Below are 21096 nucleotides of genomic sequence, written 5' to 3' on the forward strand. Positions count from 1 at the left end.
ACTGATACCTTTTTTCCTCCTCCCCATTGGTCTGTACCTTTCTTAACAGTAGAAATGGGTCAGGAAAGAGCAAACAACTCTGGAACATGGAGAGCAGGACTCTCTGGTCTTTCGATACTTATTGATCAGGTCTCATATGACTGATTTTCTAAGAACAAACTTCAAGGATTAGCAAGATCCTCATATCTGAAGTGTTCTGTAACAGTGGTTTTCAAACTGTTGGGTCATAGAATCTGTTTGAAGGGTCTCAACCAGCATGTTTTATCAGTGACATAGGATGGAAAAGAATGGAAGAGAAAATATCAAAATGGATCACAAATTTTATTTCAGTGGGTATATGATATTTGCTTTACTGGGTTATCACCTAACTTTTGTTTCTTACTAAGGGTCAAGTTCAAAAGAACTTGGAAGTCACTTCCCTAGAGCACTGTCGCTGTCTCATCAGCTCACATCTCATCCTCCTTACTAGCCTGCAAACTTTTGGCAGTGGGGATGAATATCTGAATTACTTTTCCCTGGCCACAGTGATTTCCCTAATACATTACGCAGTAGAGGGGCCCTGCTTAAGATTTACTTCTTACTTATTTATACTTACTCTAAGTAAATTTCTAAAATATATTTTTAAAGTTCTCAAGTGCTATTTGTAGTTCCATTTTGTTCAGCTACTACCTATTTTATGTGAAGCCTGGCATGAAGATAAGCATCACTTTGAAACCATCTTTTCCTTATTTTGGGGAACTGTGGCCCAAACATAGAAGTTACTAAAAATGGGTTCCACTGAGGCTACTGTGCAGATTTAAATTTCTGTTTTTCAAAGAGCTCTTTCAGCTGCTGCTCAGTTGTGGCTTCCTTCTGCTGCATCAGCTCAGTTGTTCCTTTGGTCACTCCCCAAGCGTCAGGCTTTGACATTGAAGGGTTGTATGGCCTGCCAGAGGCTATCCGAAGATTTTCCCAGTATTCCCTCCTGGCCCTGGATGAACAAAACACACAACATTACACTCCTTCCTGAGTATCACTGTCTATGTCACTGAGCTAGAAGACCTCCACAGAGTCGTCTTCGGACTCTTGAGAGTATGTCTGTTAAAACACATTTATTACACTAGACTAAAACTTTTTTTTTCTTCAGAATCTATAGGACTAAAATAACTTTGAAATGATTTCATTTTTAGGGATCCCTGGGTGGCGCAGCGGTTTGGCGCCTGCCTTTGCCCCAGGGCGTGATCCTGGAGACCCAGGATCGAATCCCACATCGGGCTCCCGGTGCATGGAGCCTGCTTCTCCCTCTGCCTGTGTCTCTGCCTCTCTCTCTCTCTCTGTATCTGTCATAAATAAAAAAAAAAAAAAAAAAGAAATGATTTCATTTTTATTTTTTATTTTTTTAAAAGATTCTATTTATTTATTCATGAGAGAGAGAGGCAGAGACACAGGCAGAGGGAGAAGCAGGCTCCACGCAGGGAGCCCGACGTGGGCCTCCAGGATCATGCCCTGGACTGAAGGTGGCACCAAACTGCTGAGCCACCCGGGCTGCCCTTATTTTTATTTTTTAAAGATTTATGTATTTATTTGAGAGAGAGAGCATGAGAGGGAGAAGGAGAGAGAATCTCAGGCAGATTCCATGCTGAGCACAGAGGCTGATGCAGGCCTCGATCTTACGACCTCGAGATCATGACCTAAACTGAAACCAAGAGTTGGATGTTCAACTGAGTATGCCACTCAGGCACCCTTGAAATTATTTTTTAAGATATATGCATAGAGGGGAGCTGGGTTAAGCATCTGTCTTTATTTTTATTTTTTAAAGGTTTTATTTATTCATGAGAGACACACACAGAGAGAGAGGCACAGACACAGGCAGCGGGAGAAGCAGGCTCCATGCAGGGCGCCCTATGTGGGACTCGATCCCGGGTCTCCAGGATCACACCCCAGGCTGAAGGCAGGCGCTAAACCGCTGAACCACCCAGGCATCCCCCAAGCATCTGTCTTTAGCTCAGGTCATGATCCCGGGGTCCTGATTCTCCTTCTCCCTCTGCCTGCTGTTCCCCTTGTTTACTCAAATAAGTAAATAAAATCTTTAAAAAAATATATGCATAGGGATCAAAAGCTAAGAATTTCAGATAGGGACATTTTCTGTTGCCTTTTGCTACCTCCTCATCCTAACTTTCTGGCACTCTACCTCATGAACCAGCTGAGCTCCCAGCTGCTGCTCTTCTTAAACCCACTATTTGCACATCTCACTCTGCAGATCCAGCCTCCTCCTCCTTTCTATTTAATTATCTACTATTTCAGGCCTCATCACATCCCATGCAGTCTAGCAAAGGCTTCCTCGCAGGTTTCCCTGTCTCAAGGCTATTAAAACTCGCAAACCTAACCTTGGACCACCTGAGATGCTCCAATGGGATAAGGTCATACATAGCTCATGAGAATGAATGACAGTCTGTCTCCTAGTTCTCAGGTGTGTCCTCTCTTAATTTCTGTCTCTGATATCACCACACTTCCGGTTTCTCAGGACACCATTCTCTTTCCACCTCTCAGTGCTTCCAAGTAGGCTCTTCCCTTGTCTGACAGTGTAACTCATCCTTCCCAAGTCAGCTCAGGAATCAGCTCTATTAGAAATTCTTCATTAATCCTCCTCTGCCTTTTGCCCCCACAGCCATTAGCTCGACCCCTCAGCACCTGTGCGTATCTTCATAGTTGAACTTACTGTACCAATTTGAACTTACCTGTTTATCTCTCTGCCTACTAGACTGTTAAGTCCTTGGGGACAGGGCTATGCCTTGTTCTTGCTACCTTAGCATCCACAACATGTCTGATAGAGTTGTGCACCATCAATGTCAGATGCACAGAGTGAGACTGCTCCGTCTGCTTGGGTACTCATCTTTCACCCCCTTCCTTATCTCGTGGCTGGTTAGCCCTTGGAAATATACCCCCCATATCCCTTCTTCTAAAGGGATTACGCAGAGATATCTATTACGCAGAGATAGTCATTCTCTTTTCTTGTTACTTTTTGAATCTATGCCTCTACCAAAGCAGTTACCATAGTATAATATATTGACTTTCTTATCCATTTCCCCCAGTAGACTATGAGATTCTCTAGACAGCTTTTCATTTATTTTCCCAGTGCTCTGCACATTGCCTGATGTAAAGCCTATTTGTTTCTTGTTCATCTTCCCTACTGGAGTGTAAGCTCTGACGGCAAAGACCTATCTTACTCGCCACTGTCTTCCCAGCTCCAAGAATTGTGCTTGGCACAGAATAGGCACTTAATTGATATTTGTTGTATTTAACTTATACTTAAATCTTTTTTCTTTTCTTTTTTTTAGATTTTATTTATTCATGAGAGACACACAGAGAGAGGCAGAGACGTAGACAGAGGGAGAAGCAGGTTTCTTGAGGGGAGCCTGATGTGGCACTCAATCCCAGGACCTCGGGATCATGACCTGAGCTGAAGGCAGACACTCAGCTACTGAGTCACCCAGGTTCCCCAACTTGTACTTAAATATTAAAGACCAATTAGTTTAATGTTACTCAGTGTCCACCCCATAGTACTATCCCAGAGCATAAAATCACATTTGATTGCAACTTGTATTATTTATATGCCAAATCTTAAAGCCTTCTCCAGAAATCAGTACATAAGGTTATTCTATAAACAGCTCTGTGAAAGAAGTTAAGGGGGATAACTGATTATTATCACACAGCAAATTAGCTATATTCTCCATTATGGCCTCACTTGGACATATTCATAATTTAAAAGAGTTGGTTTGGCAAATATAAAGGTTCTTACCTGGCTCTAATCCAGGGTTTGGTGTGCATGTCCAAACCACTTCCCCAGCTGCCGTGTTTTTCTGAAGCTGGAGGCAAAAACCCCCTTTCTGGGGCCAGCTCCTCAGCAATAGCCCTGATGTGATAGGGCTCAAATCCACAGCACCCGCCAATGTACCTGACCCCCAGGTTGTAGGCTTCTCTAGCGTATTTTTGAATATCCCATCTGGTTGCAACTCGGGGTTCCAGTCCTATAATAAATGGAGTGAATTATTTTTTAATTTTTTATTTATTGTTATATATTTATTTAAAGATTTATTTATTTATTTATTCATGAGAGACACAGACAGAGGCAGAGACATGGGTAGAGGGAGAAGCAGGCTCCTTGTGGGGGATCCTAGGGACCCCAGGATCACGACCTAAGCCGAAGGCAGACATTCAACCGCTGAGCCACCCAGGCGTCCCTGAATTCTTTTTTTCTTAAATATTCAAGACAAAATGGCCAACATAAGTATGTAATTTTCAATAACTGAATTAAACAAATTGTCAGCCTCTGATTCGTAACTTGTAGGTAACTTGTATTTATATACCCAGTTTTAAATGCTGTGGTAGGTAACCTTCAAAATGGTTCCAGTGATCCCTGCCCTCTGCTGTTATCACGCTGTGGAGTTCCCTCTCATACCACATTGGTCGGAGAGACCAATAGAGTATGTCAGAAGGGATGGTCAGTGACTTCTGAGGCCGGGTTATGCAAGTATTATGGCTTCTGCCTCCATCTCTCTTATTCTCTTAGAACAGCTGCCATGTTGTGAGACTCAAGCGTCCCAGTGGAAAGGCCCATAAACTAAGGGACTGAGGCCTCCAGTCAAAAGACAGTGAGAAACAAACATCTATTTCAACAGCCAACTAAGGGAGCTTGGGAGTGGATCCCTAACTCCCATCAGGCCTTCAGACGACTACAGACCTGACCAGTGTCTGAACTGCAATTTCATAAGGGACCCTAAGCAAAAACTCTCCAGCTGGGCTCCTCCCAAGTTCATGTCCCATAGCAACTCTGAGATAGAATAACTGTTGTTTAAAAGCACTAAATTTTGTAATAATTTGTTCTACGGCTAAAACACAGATGCCTTGCCATTCCTCCACAGTTTTTCTAGATGAATTATTTTATGAGATCTTCCTTCTCTGGGGGTCCTTATAAAATATAGTACAGGTTTTAAGGATCCTAGAATGGAATAGGAGGCTGGTCAGGCTCTGGCGCTGCTGATCTCTCTGACTTGATTTTCAGGTAGACTCACCCCTGCTTCCCAAACATGCTTTCTCCCTTTTCCCAGACTGCAAGTACACCCTCACTTCATCCACTTAGTTTCTTCGATCAGATTTGTTATACAGTAACCCAGTGATGGCATCCTCCCCTTCCCCCAAACTCTGCAGTAGCTCAGCGACATTTCAGAATAGGAGATAAGTGTCTTGGACATAAATTGGTCTATCCTTTTAATTTTTCTTTAAAAAATTTTTAAAAATACATTTTATTTATTTGAGAGAGAAGCAGAGAAAGAAAGAGAGAACACAATTGGGGGAAAGAGCAGAGGAAGAGGGAGAAGCAGACTTCCTACTGAGCAGGGAGCCAATGCAGGGCTTGATCCCAGGACCCTGAGATCATGAGCTTAGCCAAAGGCAGACGCTTAACTGACTGATCCACCCAGGTGGCTCCTATCCTTTTAATTTTTGTGATGAGAAAATTAAGATCTAGAAGAACTAAGGGGTTTTGCTAAGGTTCTATAATTCGGCAACAGAACTGGAACAAGAGCCGGTATCTTTGTAGATCCCACCCAAAAGGGCATCCTTTTCATCAGCCTACAGGTAAAAGGTTCAGAGGTCTTTTTTGCTTACTGGTTCCATCTTTTATTTCTACCGTGGTCCAAAATCAAGGGGTTTTTGGCTGCAGGGAAGGAAGCTGGGGGCAAGCAAGACATGAGACATGCAGGCATTTCCCTACTACAAGCAAGCTCTATGGCTATAGTTTGGGAAATTCGTCAAACATCAGGACATTGAGATGATTCATAAAATCTCTTACCGAAGGGGAATTCTGGTAGATCGATAAACCCCTGTTTGTTGCAGTCAGGAGTGTGGTAGGCCAACGGCTGACTCATCAGGTGGGCTTTCAGTCGGGCAGCATCCAAGCCTTCTTTCATGAGCTTCACTGTCTGCAAGCTAATCGTGGGGTCGAAATGGCAGTTCACGCCAACGATGGAAGCTCCTGCAAGTGGGAAGAACAGTTTAGCTTTCGGGATTCACCAGATGACTGGTAGGCTCAATTCTCCTCCCTTAATCAGGGAGCTTTTATTTGGAAGAGTGAATTACAAATACAGCCTTTGGTTCTTGCTTCCTTGCAAACCTCTTACCTTCAGGGTGGGAATGATTGCTAACAGGCAGCAAGGGCTTTCTGTTGTGTCTATTACAATTCAAGTGTCATTTATGCATACGTGGCTGTCCATATTTTTTCCAGAAACCCATTATTAGACTTTTTTTTAACTCCATATTTTAGAAGTCAATTTTTCAGGCTATGATACTGAATAATAATTTTTCAACACTCCCAGCTGCTTGATTGCACCTGTGGGTATCATACCACTCATTTGAGGAGCAATCTTTCCTTTCATCAGGCCAATTTAATAATATCACTAGTCCAGATTCCAGGAGCGGCTGAGCTGATGCCACAAGTCATGACATCCGGTGTTCAGTGGTAAGCATCTCAGCTGTCCTCACTGGGTTGAGTGTACAATTTGCTCTTTCATTCATGTTCTAATCCTGCCTCCTTTTCTTTTTCTTTTTTTTTTTTAAGATTTTATTTATTTATTCATGAGAGACACAGAGAGAGGCAGAGACACAGGCAGAGGGAGAAGCAGGCTCCATGCAGGGAGCCTGATGCAGGACTCGGTTCCAGAACCCCAGGATCATGCCCTGAATAGAAGGCAGACGCTCAAATGCTGAGCCACCCAGGCATCCCCAAATCCTGCCTCCTGCTAGTCCTCTGCATCAGGTGTTTTTGTTTTGTTTTGTCAAGAGCACCAGTGACCTCAAGCTTGCCAAAGCCAGTAGTTGCTTCTCTGTTCTCATCTTACTCGATGTCTGGGCAGCATTTAATCTACTGGACCACCCCCTTCTTCATTAACACTCCCCTTCTCTTGGCTTTTCACACTGAGTATTGCTCCCACCTTCTTGGCTGCTTTCTTTGGGTGTTAGGTGCTGAGTCCCCACTCACAGCTGAACCTTTCAATCCTGCAGTGTCCAGGATCTCCATGAGTCATCTTCTCTTCTTTTCCAGTCCCTGGGCTTTCAGTATGAACGATATCCAGAACTCTCCAAATTTCTCTCTCTAACCTGGACCTTTCCCTTGGGTTAGAGAGAGACTTGTCTATTCAACAGCTTACTTAATATCTTCGCTTGGATCTTGACTCCCTTTTTCTTTCTTTCTTCTTCTTTTTTGTTTTTATAAGTCTTTTAATTTTTTGGATGTTGTGCTGCCAGAGTTTTTCTTTCCTTGCTTGACTTCCTTACACTAATGAATTAATCATAGGTTGGCTATTTACCAGATGTCTATTAGGCATAAGGGTCCTTCTAAGGGGCTACAGAGAAATAAAAATATAGAACATACTCCTTGACACCAAGGATTTCATAATTTAGCACAAGGATCCCAAAGTTTGCTCCATAAAAATAAGGCTATATGATCAATTAGGTTAGGAAGTAGCTATTTACTTTGTCCCTTTCTTGGAGACTGCCACTAAACACAACATATCAAAGGCTCTGAGAAATTCTGGAGTAAAGAGACCTGCTTAACTTGGCTTAATGAAGCATTTTTTAAATAAAGATTTTATTTATTTATTCATGAGAGACACAGAGAGGCAGAGACACAAGCAGAGGGAGAAGCAGGCTCCCTGGGGAACCTGGTGTGGAACTCAATCCCAGGACCCTGGGATCATGGCCTGAGCCAAATGCAGACCAACCACTGAGCCACCCAGGTGCCCCTCCACTTTTTAAAAGATTTATTTATTTATTTTAGAGAGAGAGAAAGGGTGCATGAGCAGGAAGAGCAGAGGCAGAGGGAGAAAGAATCTCAGCCTGATGTGGGGCTCCATCTCATGATTCTGAGATCATGACCTGAGCTGAAACCAACAGTCAGTTGCTTAAGGGACTGTGCCACCCAGGTGGCACCCAGGTGCCCCTAACATGGCATTTTCTAAATGTATTTCACTACAGAACCCTACTAATGTTCTCACAGATCAGAAAAAGTTGACTGAGGATATTCCAAGAGTGGCATAAGTAGTTGGTGTTATGCTGGCTGAGAAGAGGGAGTGTTCATCTGGGGTAGGGATGATTATGTAAGGGATGTGGTGCTAGAATTTGAGCCAATTTTGGAAGATGGACTGGACTTATTAGCTGGATATTTACTGAGGACGTATTTTGTGACAAGTGCTGTGCTAGGAACAGGGAGAACCATGCTGAGCCAAACACATAGTCTCTGCCCTCTTTGATCTTACAGTCTAGGGAGTCAAACATTAGAGAGAGAAACAAATGAGATAAGTAGCAAGTGCCACAAAGGATATAAATAGGGTACAGTGCTGTCAAACGCTGTGACCACCTACCTTGAATGGAATGGCGAGGGGAGAATTAGATGCAGGCCAAGAATCTCTGCCAATTAACAGTGGGGTAATGAAAGCCTCCTCTGATCTTTGTGAAGCAAATTAACTTGCTTCTTCCCTTCTTCCCATTTTTATATTTCCAGTAAAAAGGTAGGATTATATAGTTTCATTCCTAAATCTAATTCTTATTGCTAATGACAAGTATGAAGTGACTTTCATGAAATATCAGGAATTGGATAAAAATCAGGAATTAAAACAACATAGCCAATGAAAATCTCCCTGTTCCACGGAATGAGTTGGACTCTTCCCTGACACTGAGCTACTCTTTGCATTTTAAACGAGGCAGCTCTGAAAACAATCTATGAGTTTTCCCTAATTGAAATGAAACCCAATGTTAGGGATGGAAATTATTTAAAAAGATAAATTACATGGTCCCTATTTCATACCAAAATTTAAAAAAAAATTATTATACTAATTACAAAAAGCAAAGCTTATTGGGAATTTATGAAAAGGGGAAACACTTTGGCAACGAAGGCAACTGACTTAAAAGTTATTGTCTAAAGACCTCTACTTAGGTTTAAAATAAGACACGCTCTTTCCTAGTGCTCCTTTTGATTTATTGAAATGCTTCTTTCTAGGTGTTACACCTTCAGAATAGATCTAGTTGCCCCTTTCAAAAGGCTAGTGTGTGTGTAATTTCTTTCTTTACTTTTTTCCCTTTAGGAGTCAATAATGATATTCTCAACACTCCTAGTAAAACAAATGAATGTTTTTCCTTTTAACAAAAATAGTATAAAGTGGGCCTACATTTGTAAGTGGCTTTAAAAGACTCACTAAAAGGGCACCTGGGTGGCTCAGTTGGTTGGTTAAGTGTCTGCCTTCAGCTCAGGTCATGATCTCAGGGTCCTGGGATTGAGTCCCGCGTCCTGCTCTCTCAGCAGGGAGTCTGCTTCTCCCTCACCCTCTCCCTCAGTGCTTTCCTTGTCTCTCTCACTCTCTCTCAAATAAATTAATAAAATCTTAAAAAAAAAGACTCACTAATTGCAAACTGGTCAAAATCCATCATCACCTGCTTTAACCAGGCGCACTGCACACTCGCCGGGGCTCACGCCGTGCAAGTCTCCCTCTGGGCCAATGCACATGGTTGCTGCTACAGGCTTCCCAGACGCTTTCAAGGCTTCAACTGCCCACACAGCTTCTTCAACGTGCTCAAAATACTGAAATAAGATCAGGGGAAGGTACTTTTAAATCTCATTTCTCCCCAAATCATCAGAAAACTTATTGTACTGGCTTAATGATTATCGCTAGATTGAGTCGTCTTCAAGCTTTGAGTTGTGACCCACTGGCATATTTTAAAAAATGGAATGGAAGGGTGATTACTATGAATGGCAGTCAGAAGGTCTGAACCATACTTCATTAGATTAACTGAATCAAATTAATCAGTAGAAGCCCTCAACTGGAAAAAGGTTTTATTTATTTTTTTTTAAAGATTTATTTATTTATTCATGATAGAGAGAGAGAGAGAGAGAGAGAGAGACAGAGACACAGGCAGAGGGAGAAGCAGGCTCCATGCCAGGAGCCCGACGCGGGACTCAATCCCAGGACTCCAGGATCGCGCCCTGGGCCAAAGGCTGGCGCTAAACTGCTAAGCCACCCAGGGATCCCCGGAAAAAGGTTTTAAAATTAAATATTCCTATCCATGACTGGCACCTAATCTCACATGCTCCTCATGAGCACACAGATAGAGAAAATGTATGAAGTTCACGTGTCTCCGTCTTTGCTCATAACTTTGTTTACCTCGGCAATCAAGAAATCCACGTTCTTCTTCACAAAGACCTCCAACTGTTGCTGAAATACTTTTTTAACTTCAGTTTCACTCTTGCAACTAAGGTACGAGGGTGTCTGACTCACGCCTCCTGCCACCAAAGCATCTCCCTCGTCAGCCACTTGCCGGGCAATGTCACAAGCAGCTTCATTGACTTTCTGCCCCTAAGATGAGTGAAATACAATATATCTACATTTGCATGCAGAATTGAAATGGCCACATCTCAGTTGTATGTTACAATAGAGTTTATTTTAGAAAATGACAGTGATAGAATAGTTCAATTTACCAAGCTGAACAATTTGCAGTAACAATACCACCAATAATAGTAATGAAAACAATAAATCTAATGATGGTATCGAGGATATTACATACCAAAGCTCTGCGAAAGATTAAAAATCTTTACATAAAAGGATGTGGTATCTTCTAGCACCTAAGCTGCACTTCGAATACCTAGCAAATAGAGATGACGATGACAATGATTTGCTTTTCAGATCAACAAGAATAAAATGTAATTAAGATGACTACAGAATTCATGACGTTTTGTCGTGTATTTTCTTAATAGATAACTGTATCACAAGGTATTTTCTAATTACTTAGACATTAAAAATCGAAACTTGTCTTCAATAAACCCCAGTGCTGTAGCTCACAGAGACTCGTGGAATTTTAGAACTACTTCTTTTGGGGCACCTGGATGGTTCAGTTGGCTAAGCATCTGACTCTTGATCTCAGTTCAGGTCTTGATCTCATGTCATGAGTTCAAGCCCCACACTGGGCTCCACGCTAAGTGTGGAGACTAATTAAAAAACAACAACAACAACTTCTTTTTCATTTTAGGGATCAAGAAATTGTCACCTTGATGGTGTAGGTAAATGGTTTGCCCATCATGACAGTTGATCATAGCTGAGCCAGGAGGATTCCAGGGTCACTGGCCCCTTCCTCGTGCCTTTGACATTTCCCCTACACTGTCCCACAGTAAAAAACTGTAATGATGTGAGGATTTGTAAGGGTTCCAACTCAGCAACTTAGGAACTCATTAGCTGCATTTTCTTTGATGTGCTTCCTTAAACGTCAACTTTGGGGACTCCAGCTAAAACAAAAGAGTTATTCACACATATCTCATTTCTGTATTATCTAAAAACCTTGAAGAGGCTCAACATTTTTCTCTCTGAAAACTTCGGTGATGGCATGTGTGTCTACTATGCCCTCCTAAGAATGCCCGGTATGGTTTTACTCACAGATATTTTCTCTGCAACATAGTTTCCTCTGTTCTCCAGCTTGTCTTCACTTGCATAAAAGGTGAAGGTCTGCATGACATTGGATCCAGCTCTGAGGAACTCCCGATGAAGCTGGCGAACTGGGAGATTGAGGAAAAGTATTAACTACGATCCATATAGAACCCATGATGTTTTCAAAAGGCTACCAGATAAACAGATATGAAAATATCTGCTTATGTTCCTTGCTCAGCATTCAGGCATCTTGAGACCTAATGAGAGGTAGGCAGATCTGGGATCTCTTGGCTATGAAGAAGAGATTATTTCTACCATGGACGAGGGGGGTAAAGGGAAGAGGGAAGGAATCATTTAACGTTTTTGCTGGGTAGAAAAGGTGGGGAAAGACATTCCCTACAGAGGGAAGGGCCTGAACCAAATGAAGGAGGCAGGAATAGGCTTGGCATCTGGGGTGCACAGGAAGTCTAAGCAGCTGGAGTTGAGAATATATCAGAGGAATAGTAGGAGGTGCCGTTGGAGAGGTGGAGTGGCCAGCAGAGTACAGATGGCCTAGCACATCATCCCAAGGAGTCTAGGCTTCAGGTCACAGCTATGGGGTAACACCAGCAGTCTGTAAACAATTGAATCATGGGATTAGCTCAGTGTATTTGAAAGATAATTCTGGTAGTAAAGTGGAATAAGAATTGGAAGGAGGTTCCTTAGCATAGGTCCATGGATGAATGCCAAGTGGCAAAGCTTTCACAGGCTAAAGAAAATATAACGGGGCTTCCCCCCATATAACCAATTATATTTAATTTAAGGAATTATTTTTTGCTCTAAACTAGTGGTCCTAAATTCTCTTTGCCCGTTAGATACTCTGTGACCTTTTTAAAAATAATGGATACTGGGGTCAAATCCACAGGTACTCAGATTTAATTGGTTTGGCAGAGGGCATAGATTTTTTTAAGTTTCTCCAACTGATTTTTATCTTCCATTTTGTTGAGAACCACTATTCTGAAGGACTTGGGAAAACGCTCTCTTTATAAAATGCCAGTGAGACTTAGCAGGTGTTCATTTTTGTCGGAGAAATAACTGCACCAAGTAAGAAATCAGCAATCCTGTATCAGCCCCTGAATTCTATTTTGAAATTTCAGTGACCTTTCAAAGCCTAAGATCTGGGAGTGACAACATTAGAAGTTAGCAAATTATTAGGACACTGGAGTTCCTAGCCCTTTAGTCTGGTACCTTTGTATCCCGGGGTGGGGGGGCCCAGTAGAGTGTAGAGAACATAGGGAGCTCAGTTTTTAAAGGAACAAATCCGTGAGGCCAAAAAGCTTTTGAATTTCAGAAAATGGGTTTCTAAGCATGAAAACCCTAGTTCTGGGTAGGAACTTAAAAGCATGCCTAAATGAGGAAGCTTTAAACTTATTTTAATTGGCAAGAGAACCAATTAACACTTTATACAGAGTCTCTGTTCACTGATCAAACACAGAACTGCTGTGGTTGGAGCAGGGGTGAAGGACCTATGGATGAGGTCCCTGTACACTAGGGTGAAATAGCTACTAAACAGGAAGTCCACCCAGGTGTTCCTTGGGTGGGTTTCCAGGACTCTGTTAAAAAACCCTGGAATGATGTGCAAGTTGTGCATATGTACATTTTTAAAAAAGATTTTATTTATTTATTCATGAGAGACACAGAGAGAGAGAGAGGCAGAGACGCAGGCAGAGGAGAAGCAGGCTCCACGCAGGGAGCCCCAGGCAGGACTCGATCCCTGGTCTCCAGGATCATGCAGGCGCTCCACTGCTGGGCCACCCAGGTGCCCGGCTACCATGCCTCTTAAAGCTGCAGTGCTTCGCAAAGTGTAACCTAACTTCCACTCACCTGGGGGCAATTAATATGAATTCAGATTCCCCAAGCCCCTCCGGATCCAGCAAACCTAATTCTTTGCTGAATTCTGTGCTGATTCCACTGGGTGCAAGAACCATAACTTTTGACAGACTTAATAGGAGAATTAGTCCACTTAAGCCAAAAATACTCAAGAAACAGATCAGCCAAGAGATAAATGTGCTGTTTCTGCATTAATAAAATAAAAATCAATATCAGAGCAGTTTCTCTTGACCTCCTCTAATGCATAACTTTAAAAAAAAATGTGACTGGTAAAGTTGAAGCTTGTGTTTAAATAACAGTCTTCTTTTATTTACATGGTGGAGTGTCCACCAAGCTAGCTTGTTGTTAATACCAGTTTGACCCAAGAAATATTTCATTGAGTTTAACCCAACAAGCAGAACTTAAGAAACAAACCATAGGTATATTTTAAATTCTCATTTTTGGGTCTCAAGTATTCTATTGTGTTCCTTAAAGCCCTTTAATGCAATGCTTCTCAAAGCACAGTTCACCTTGCTATCACCTGGGAATAGTTATAGATATGTAGGGTCCTGGGCTCACTCACAGACCTAATGAATCCAAATCTCTAAGTGGAGCCTGAGAATCTATAATTTTTAATAAACTGCTGGTGCAATGAAAATTTTAGGACTACTGCTATTTTAGCTTCCTAAGACTAGTGAATTCCCTTTTTCTTTCCTTCCTTCCTTCTTTCCTTTCTTCCTTCCTTCCCTCCCTCCTTTCCTCCCTCCCTCTTTCCATTTCTACTTTTAAGGTAGAACACAGTATTATTTCTACTTTTATTTGGAAATATAAAAGTTGTGTATATTTGCCAGGCTTCATGACTATAGTCTTTTACTTTTTTTTTTTTTTTAAGATTTTATCCATTTATTCATGAGAGACACAGAGAAAGAGGCAGAGACACAGGCAGAGAGAGAAGCAGACTCCCCACAGGGAGCCCGATGTGGGACTTGATTCTAGGACCCTGGGATCACAACCTGAGCCAAAGACAGTTGCTCAGCCATTGAGCCACCCAGGCATCCGTACTTTGAATATTATTTAGGGATAGTTCGATTTGAACAGAAAATTTCTATACTTCTCTAGCAGAAATAGATGAATACAACCAAGATACTAAGAAGAGAAAAAAACAATAAATTTAATAATAGTTACTAGTGTTTAACATGCATCAGGCTATTTTAATGACTTTACATATAACTTATTTAATTCTCCTAACAATCTTGTGAGGTAGATGTTAATATTATTTCAGTTTTATACAAGAGGAAACTGAGTCCCAGAGAAGGTAAGTAATTTCCCCAGGGCCACACAGCCTGGTGGCTGTCAGGATTGAATTCAATTAGTCTGGATCCAGAACCTGTATGCTTAATCTTAAAGCTGTCCTGTCAATTTATGTGCTTGGTTAGTTTCTATCCCTTATCACTGAGTTCACTGAAATGTGCTCTTTAATAATCATTAAAGACAACTGTTCAACTTGTATAATATTCACAAGAACTTCCTTCACTTTCCTCTGAAAGAATCAGCTTCTTTCAGTGTTGGCTACTGATGGCTCTCCGCTAAGACCTTATCTAAGAAGTGCTCTAGAGCAGAGGGAGCTTCCTTGCCCAGGGGTAAGCTCTCTGTTGAGAGAGGGAGAGTTGATAGTTTGCAATACTTGGTCTCACTTGCTTCAATTTGGGACCACTGTGAAAGGCCTGTCCAACTCCAGAGCTTCCTGAGGGACTGGCCAAGGCTTCTATAACAACTGCACCACAGTGCAATTCCTCCCCTGCCCAATCTTGCTTCTCTGACTGCTTCAGAGGCGTTATCTCATAAATGCACTCCCCATTAAAACTCCTGAGCACAGGAGAGCGATGAGCATCTCTCGGGACAACTGGCATAAGCGCTGCAAGACCGGGGGCAAGAGGAAGCCCTACCACAAGAAGCAGAAGTATGAGCTGGGACGCCCTGTGGCCAACACTGAGGGACGCCCTGTGGCCAACACTGAGGTTGGCCCCCGCCGCATACACACAGTACGAGTCCGGAGAGGCAATAAGAGGTACTGAGCCTTGAGGCTAGACATGGGGAACTTCTCCTGGGGCTCGGAGTGTTGTACGCACAAAACCAGGATTATGGATGTCTATAGTGCATCCAACAATGAACTGGTCTGCACCAAGACCCTGATGAAGAACTGTATCGTGCTCACTGGCAGCACACCGAACCGACAGTGGTACGAGTCCCACTATGCACTGCCCCTGGGACGCAAGAAGGAGGCCAAGCTGACGCCTGGGGAGGAAGAGATTTTAAATAAAAAAACGATCAAAGAAAATTCAGAAGAAGTATGATGAAAGGAAAAAGAATGCCAAAATCAGTAGTCTTCTGGAGGAGCAGTTCCAACAGGGCAAGCTTCTTGCATGCACCGCTTCGAGACCAGGCCAGTGTGGCCGGGCAGGTGGCTATGTGCTAGAGGGCAAGGAGCTGGAGTTCTATCTGAGGAAAATCAAAGCCTGGAAAGGCAAATAAATCTTCTGTCTTGGGTCATGTAAAAAAAAAAAAAAAAAAAAAAAAAGAAAAAAAGACAAAAAACCTCCCCAAAATCTCCTGAGCGCAAATCTCCACTTCTGGCCAGCTGGTAATGAGCAATTAAGCTCATGATGGGTGACAGAGCTCCCGGCATTCTCTAGGGGTAGATTGTTTGAAAATTTTCATCTGTGGTGAACTGGAATGAGATGTCCTTACAAGGAAATGTATTAGCAGGTGCAATATCTCAGATGTTTGAGAGGTTTAGAGGAAGTAGTAATTATAAGGACTTTAGAATCAGATGGCTATTGTTGGGTACCACCAATGTATTGGAGAAAGACAGTGAAAGGTAAGGGGGATTCATCACCAATTTAAGGCAAAGTATGAAAGTCTGATGGTCTCCTGGGTGGCATGGAAAGAAACTCGTCTCTTCTAGCTAGAGAGCAGGAAAAGCTGAGTCCTGGCCCAGAACTAATTTACACAGGGAGCAGAGAGTCAGAGAGGTTGAATTCTCAACCAGGCAAGCCTTCTATTGCCAAAGCCAGGGCCTGATTAAGAAGCAATGGGACCCTGTGACTGGGATGAAGATAGATGGGTGGAGTCACTCACGAACCTCAAAAATCTAGATTCCCCCTTGAACTCTCTGGGCCTGCAGAAGTGGCCCATTTCTCCCTTTTATTTTTTTTTTAATTTTAATTTTTTCAATTTCTCCCTTTTAAAGATTAATGCTTCCTACTTGCTTTAGGCTGATACAGAAGCCCGTAAGACAGCATTATCTCCCTTGTGTGCCATCCCAACACCCCTTTTGGCACTTCACCATGAAAGATTTGTGGTCCAAAAAGTAAAGTGAGAATAAGGTATGTGGGTACAGGTGCAGGATAGGCAGATAATTAAATTTAAATAGGATGGGACTAGTATAATGGGTTTAACTAGTTGGTAAACATACAGTGGAGGAGGGCTCATCTACAAGACAGTGATTGATACTGTAGGTGAGGACGGACGATGACTATGTGGGGAGAGAATGGATAATAAATGCTAACATGGAAGGGATGAAGGACTGAAAATCTTGATGAAGTTGACGAGTGGGAGAATTAGAGTGAGCAGAAAAGATAGGAGGTGGTGGTCAGAAAGGGGGGTCCTTGTAATGGAGATTTCAGAAGTAGACAGTGGTGATGGCAAGGTCTAGGAGCAGGTTGCTGAGGTGGAGATTGGAGGACTAGTTCAGTTGGAGAGGAGGAGGAGATCAAGGCACTGACAGGAAGAACCCTGGATAGATCATTTGCATGGACACTGAAGTCACCTAGAGAGGTGAGGGAGGGAAGGGAGTGAGCCCGGTTTTAGACTCATCTAGAATAAAGGGCAGGAACCAAGAGGTAAATGTAGGTGACAGCAACAGGGATCGTGCTCATCCAGTGTGAGTCTGTACGTGCTGGGAAATGTGCCATAAACGTATCTATTTGATGGTATGCCCCTCGACTGGTCATTGCAGGGCTCTCTTATGAGAATTTAAATAGAGCTATGCACCAACCTGCTTCTGGATGTTCCACAGCAGCTTCCGGGGTCCAAGGGCCCGCCTTCACATAGCCCCTCTTCTCCAGTGCAAAGACAAACCCTCCATCTCCAATCACAACTTCTCCAGAGTTTAAACGTTCTAGGATGCCCTAAAATTATAGATGAGGGGGAAGGAGAGGAGTTACTTGACTCTTTAAGATGGTTTTCTATTTTTAGTACTTTTGCTATCATATCCTTGGGAAGTACGATTCTTTAGAATTCTCAGGAAGTACATGTTTATAAATTCATGAATATAAGGCAAATAACCAGAATGCACACATAATGAAAATGTGTGTATACATGTGCTGGGAGTGAGGGTCTTCCAGAACGCACGAAGGGATTTTTAATTTTTTTTAATTTTTTTAATTTTAATTTTTAAAAAAGATTTTATCTATCTATTTAGAGAGAGCCTGAGCAGGGAGGAGCAGAGGAAGAAGGAAAGAAAGCATCCCAAGCAGGCTTCACACTGAGCACAGAGCCCCTTTGGCCATGGATGTCTCCCCTGGGTTCATGACCTGAGCAGGTGTCAAGAGTGGGAAGTTTAACCCACTCAGCCACCCAGGCACCGCAGAACACATGAAAGAATTTTGAAGAATATGGTGGGAGAAGCTAGCTTCTCTAGCTTTCTCTAGACTTCTCCAGCTTTCTCTAGTCTTCTCCAGCTTTCTCTAGTCTTCTCCAGCTTTCTCTAGTCTTCTCCAGCTTTCTGTAGACTTCTCCAGCTTTCTCTAGACTTCTAGCTCTATCGGTAAACAGTCCTTACAGTTGGCCTGCCCCTAGCCCCCCCACGGGCTTCGACGCCCAGGGGCCAGGTATATTCCCCCCTGCCCCCAGGCCTCTTTTCCAACCGGCCCAACCACAGGCCTGCAGAGTCCGACCGTCTGTCTGTCCCTCCATCTATCCGTCCCTCCAAACACCCCCACCCTGGACGAAGGCTGCCCATCTGGGCTGGAACACTCATCCTGCTGTGGGGTTAACCAGGGGCTGGAGCGTCTGGGTCTCGGTGTTTGGACCCACCAGCCCCTGTGCCCACCCCCAGCCCCCCTTACCATGGCCCGGGCAGCGCTAGCGGCGGGGCTGCGGCCCCGGAGGGGGGGGGAACGGCCGGTGGGGGCCGCGCGCCCTAAGGCGGCCCAGGCCCCCCGCTGCGGGCCCCGGGGGGGGGGGGGGGGCGGGGAGGAGGGACCGTGCGCTGCGGCTCGGGCCGCGCTTCCTGGGCAGCTCCCACGTCGGGGTGCGGGGGTCTCGGGGCTCCGGGCGTCCCCGGGTCTGCGGGCGCCCGGACCTAGGGCGCTCTGGGTGCGGGCCGGGGAGCTGGGGCCTGCCCCGGGAGTGCAGGCACCTGCGCTGGCAGCCGGGGGCCCCCCTCCCCCGTGCGCTCCCTGGCCCCGGGGGGGACGGCCGGGGGGGGGGGCGCGCACTCACCCTCCGGGCCTTCCTGCCGCCCACGGGCGCCATCCTCGGGCCGGGAGCGCGGCGGCGGCGGCGGCGGGGCCCTTTATAGGGCGGCGGGCTGGGCCCCAGGGCCCTCGGGCGGGGCCACCGCGGGACGGGACTGGTGCGGGGCGCGCAGGGACACCGGCTGGCGGCCCCTCCCGCCCCTCCGCGGCCCGGGGTCGCGCTCGTACCCCTGGGTCGGCGGGGGACGGGCCCCGAGGATCCGGTCCCAAATATTTGCCCAAGGCCGGGTACAGGGTCACTATCGAGCGAGGCGCTGATGCCCGAGGGACTTCAGTCTCCAGGGTGAGGAGCGAACGACCTGTGGGGCTTGCGCAGAACCCGAGCGGCCGCACAGGTGCGAGGCGAGGCGGCCCCGGGGTGGGGGGGCTGGGGGGGGCAAGGATGCAAGACATTCCAGCAAGAATATCTTTGCAACGTTTAACCCCGCCTGATCGCTGACATCTACGTATCACAGTGGAAATGCACCCCGGAGACTTCAAAATTCAATTCCACAATTATGTGTAAAAAAAAACCCCTAGGCGTCAGAAAAACTAGAAGGAAATAGAAATGTTGACATTAGTTATCTGAGGACGGTGGAATTAGGGTTTGCTTATAGTTCATTCATTATACCTTACTGTATTTTCCAAAAATACCTTTATAATGAGAACACATAGATTTTAAAGTAATAAAAACATTGCTTTAAAACATGCGCAGCCCGGCGGTAAATATTCTAGAGAACAACTAAAAATCCTGAAGCAGAGTTCAGAACCTGTTACCCAGATAAGGAAGAGCACGCAAGAACATTTTGATGTGGAACAATAGCTTCCATTTCAACAGAGGCAGAGAAGGAAATTACTGTAGCAAATGATGAATTAATAGAAATTTAGTTTTTGAAAATGATGGGCATTCGAGATATAACTGAGAAAGTAGAAAAGACCTTTTTGTGGTGATAACTGTCAAATTTAAAATGGGAAAAAAAAATCTAAGGATGATAGGTGCATATATTGTGATTTAAATAACGTAATGTTTCGGCTGCCCGGCAAGAATGAGGAATGTTCCCCAATGCTTTTTCGACCATTAAAGCAACGGAGGGTCTGAGGAGCTAATAGTTTATGCATCAGCTGTACCCTGATGATAGAGTATTGGAGAGAAGAGCAGGTGCAGAGCGAGCGCGGCGGTGGCTGCAGGGGGTAGATGTAGTGGTGAGTACTAGGCGCTAGGGGGCGGAATCAGGGCCCTGACGGTAAAAGCTCAAAGCAGACATTCTCAATTCACCGGCCCAAATTTAGCAAAACTTACGATTTTAAACCATTAGCATTTAATTTAAAATGAGTTGTGAATTTTTAGTAGATAATGTAAACACATGTCAAATTTTAAAAAGTCTCTCCCCAGCTGATCAAGTCCTCCCTGGAGGAAACCACTATTCCCTACTCTTCCAGAGGAAGAGTATGCCTATCTAGGCCTATCTAAGTGTATACATGTATAGATACGGATTTGTATTTAAATGTAGGAAATTTTAGTTATTTAAACACTTGTCTACCTCTGCCTTTTCCAAAATGATTTATGGGCAATTGTTGGAATATTTTTTGTATTCTCCACAGCTTCCCTGTTATCCTACCTTCGCACCCCCATCCCAATTAGGGCCATTCAAAAGAATTCAGTCACCTAGTATTTCCAAAATAGATAATAATGACCCTATTTCATTGAGTGTTTACTATATGCCAGGCACTATATTAGGCCTTTTACATACATGGTATTATTTACCCCTCACAACCCTGTGAGGTAGATATCTCCGCTTTGTACAAAGAACTATGAAGTCAGAAAGCTAGCGCATACTGGAAAAAAAAAAAAAAAAAGCAAGCTAGAGCAGTTAGCAGTATGACTTCTAAGGTTCCTTTGCCCCATTCCCAAAGGACTAAGTTCACTGGCTACCACCTGGGGAGTGAGTTCTGGAATAGCTTGTTTGGGAGGCTGCCCATGTATCTGTTCTCTGCTAGAGCAATGAGATGACAAGGGTCATAACACAGAAGTCTTTAGCCTCTTATGAAGCTGTTTGGGTTTAAAAATAAATCCTGAATGGAAGAGGGAGGGTTAGAGCCGGAGATCCATCCTGAATCTTCAGTTTTATAACCTTCAAACGGAGGTTGTCATTCTGTCTTCTGCTGGTGCTTTGCTCTTCTTAAAACTCCACTTATTCATTCAACAAACCTTTATTTATTTTTTTAAGATTTTCTTTATTTATTCATGAGAGACACACAGAGAGAGAGGCAGAGACACAGTCTCT

At 44.0% G+C, this 21096-nt stretch overlaps 1 protein-coding gene and 1 pseudogene across 2 annotated transcripts; one reads left to right on the forward strand and one right to left on the reverse strand.

The window, feature by feature from the left end:
- Positions 1 to 302: 302 nt before the first annotated feature.
- Positions 303 to 18955, reverse strand: BHMT (betaine--homocysteine S-methyltransferase). 2 transcript variants are annotated; one of them, XM_025437578.3, is made up of 8 exons: positions 18798 to 18955; positions 17350 to 17482; positions 11454 to 11572; positions 10191 to 10382; positions 9463 to 9610; positions 5831 to 6013; positions 3779 to 4007; positions 303 to 970 (listed from the first exon to the last, which is right to left on the reverse strand). In XM_025437578.3, exons 1-8 carry the CDS (start codon positions 18828 to 18830, stop codon positions 784 to 786), a joined length of 1224 nt encoding a protein of 407 aa, XP_025293363.3. In that variant the 5' UTR covers positions 18831 to 18955; the 3' UTR covers positions 303 to 783. The 2 variants fall into 2 exon arrangements, with proteins under 2 accessions (XP_025293363.3, XP_025293364.3); XM_025437579.3 differs by lacking the exon at positions 18798 to 18955 and adding an exon at positions 18422 to 18525.
- Positions 15155 to 15859, forward strand: LOC112653427 (40S ribosomal protein S8-like; annotated as a pseudogene).
- Positions 18956 to 21096: the final 2141 nt, after the last annotated feature.

This window comes from Canis lupus, chromosome 3, assembly GCF_003254725.2.
Source record: "Canis lupus dingo isolate Sandy chromosome 3, ASM325472v2, whole genome shotgun sequence".
NCBI lineage: Eukaryota > Metazoa > Chordata > Mammalia > Carnivora > Canidae > Canis > Canis lupus.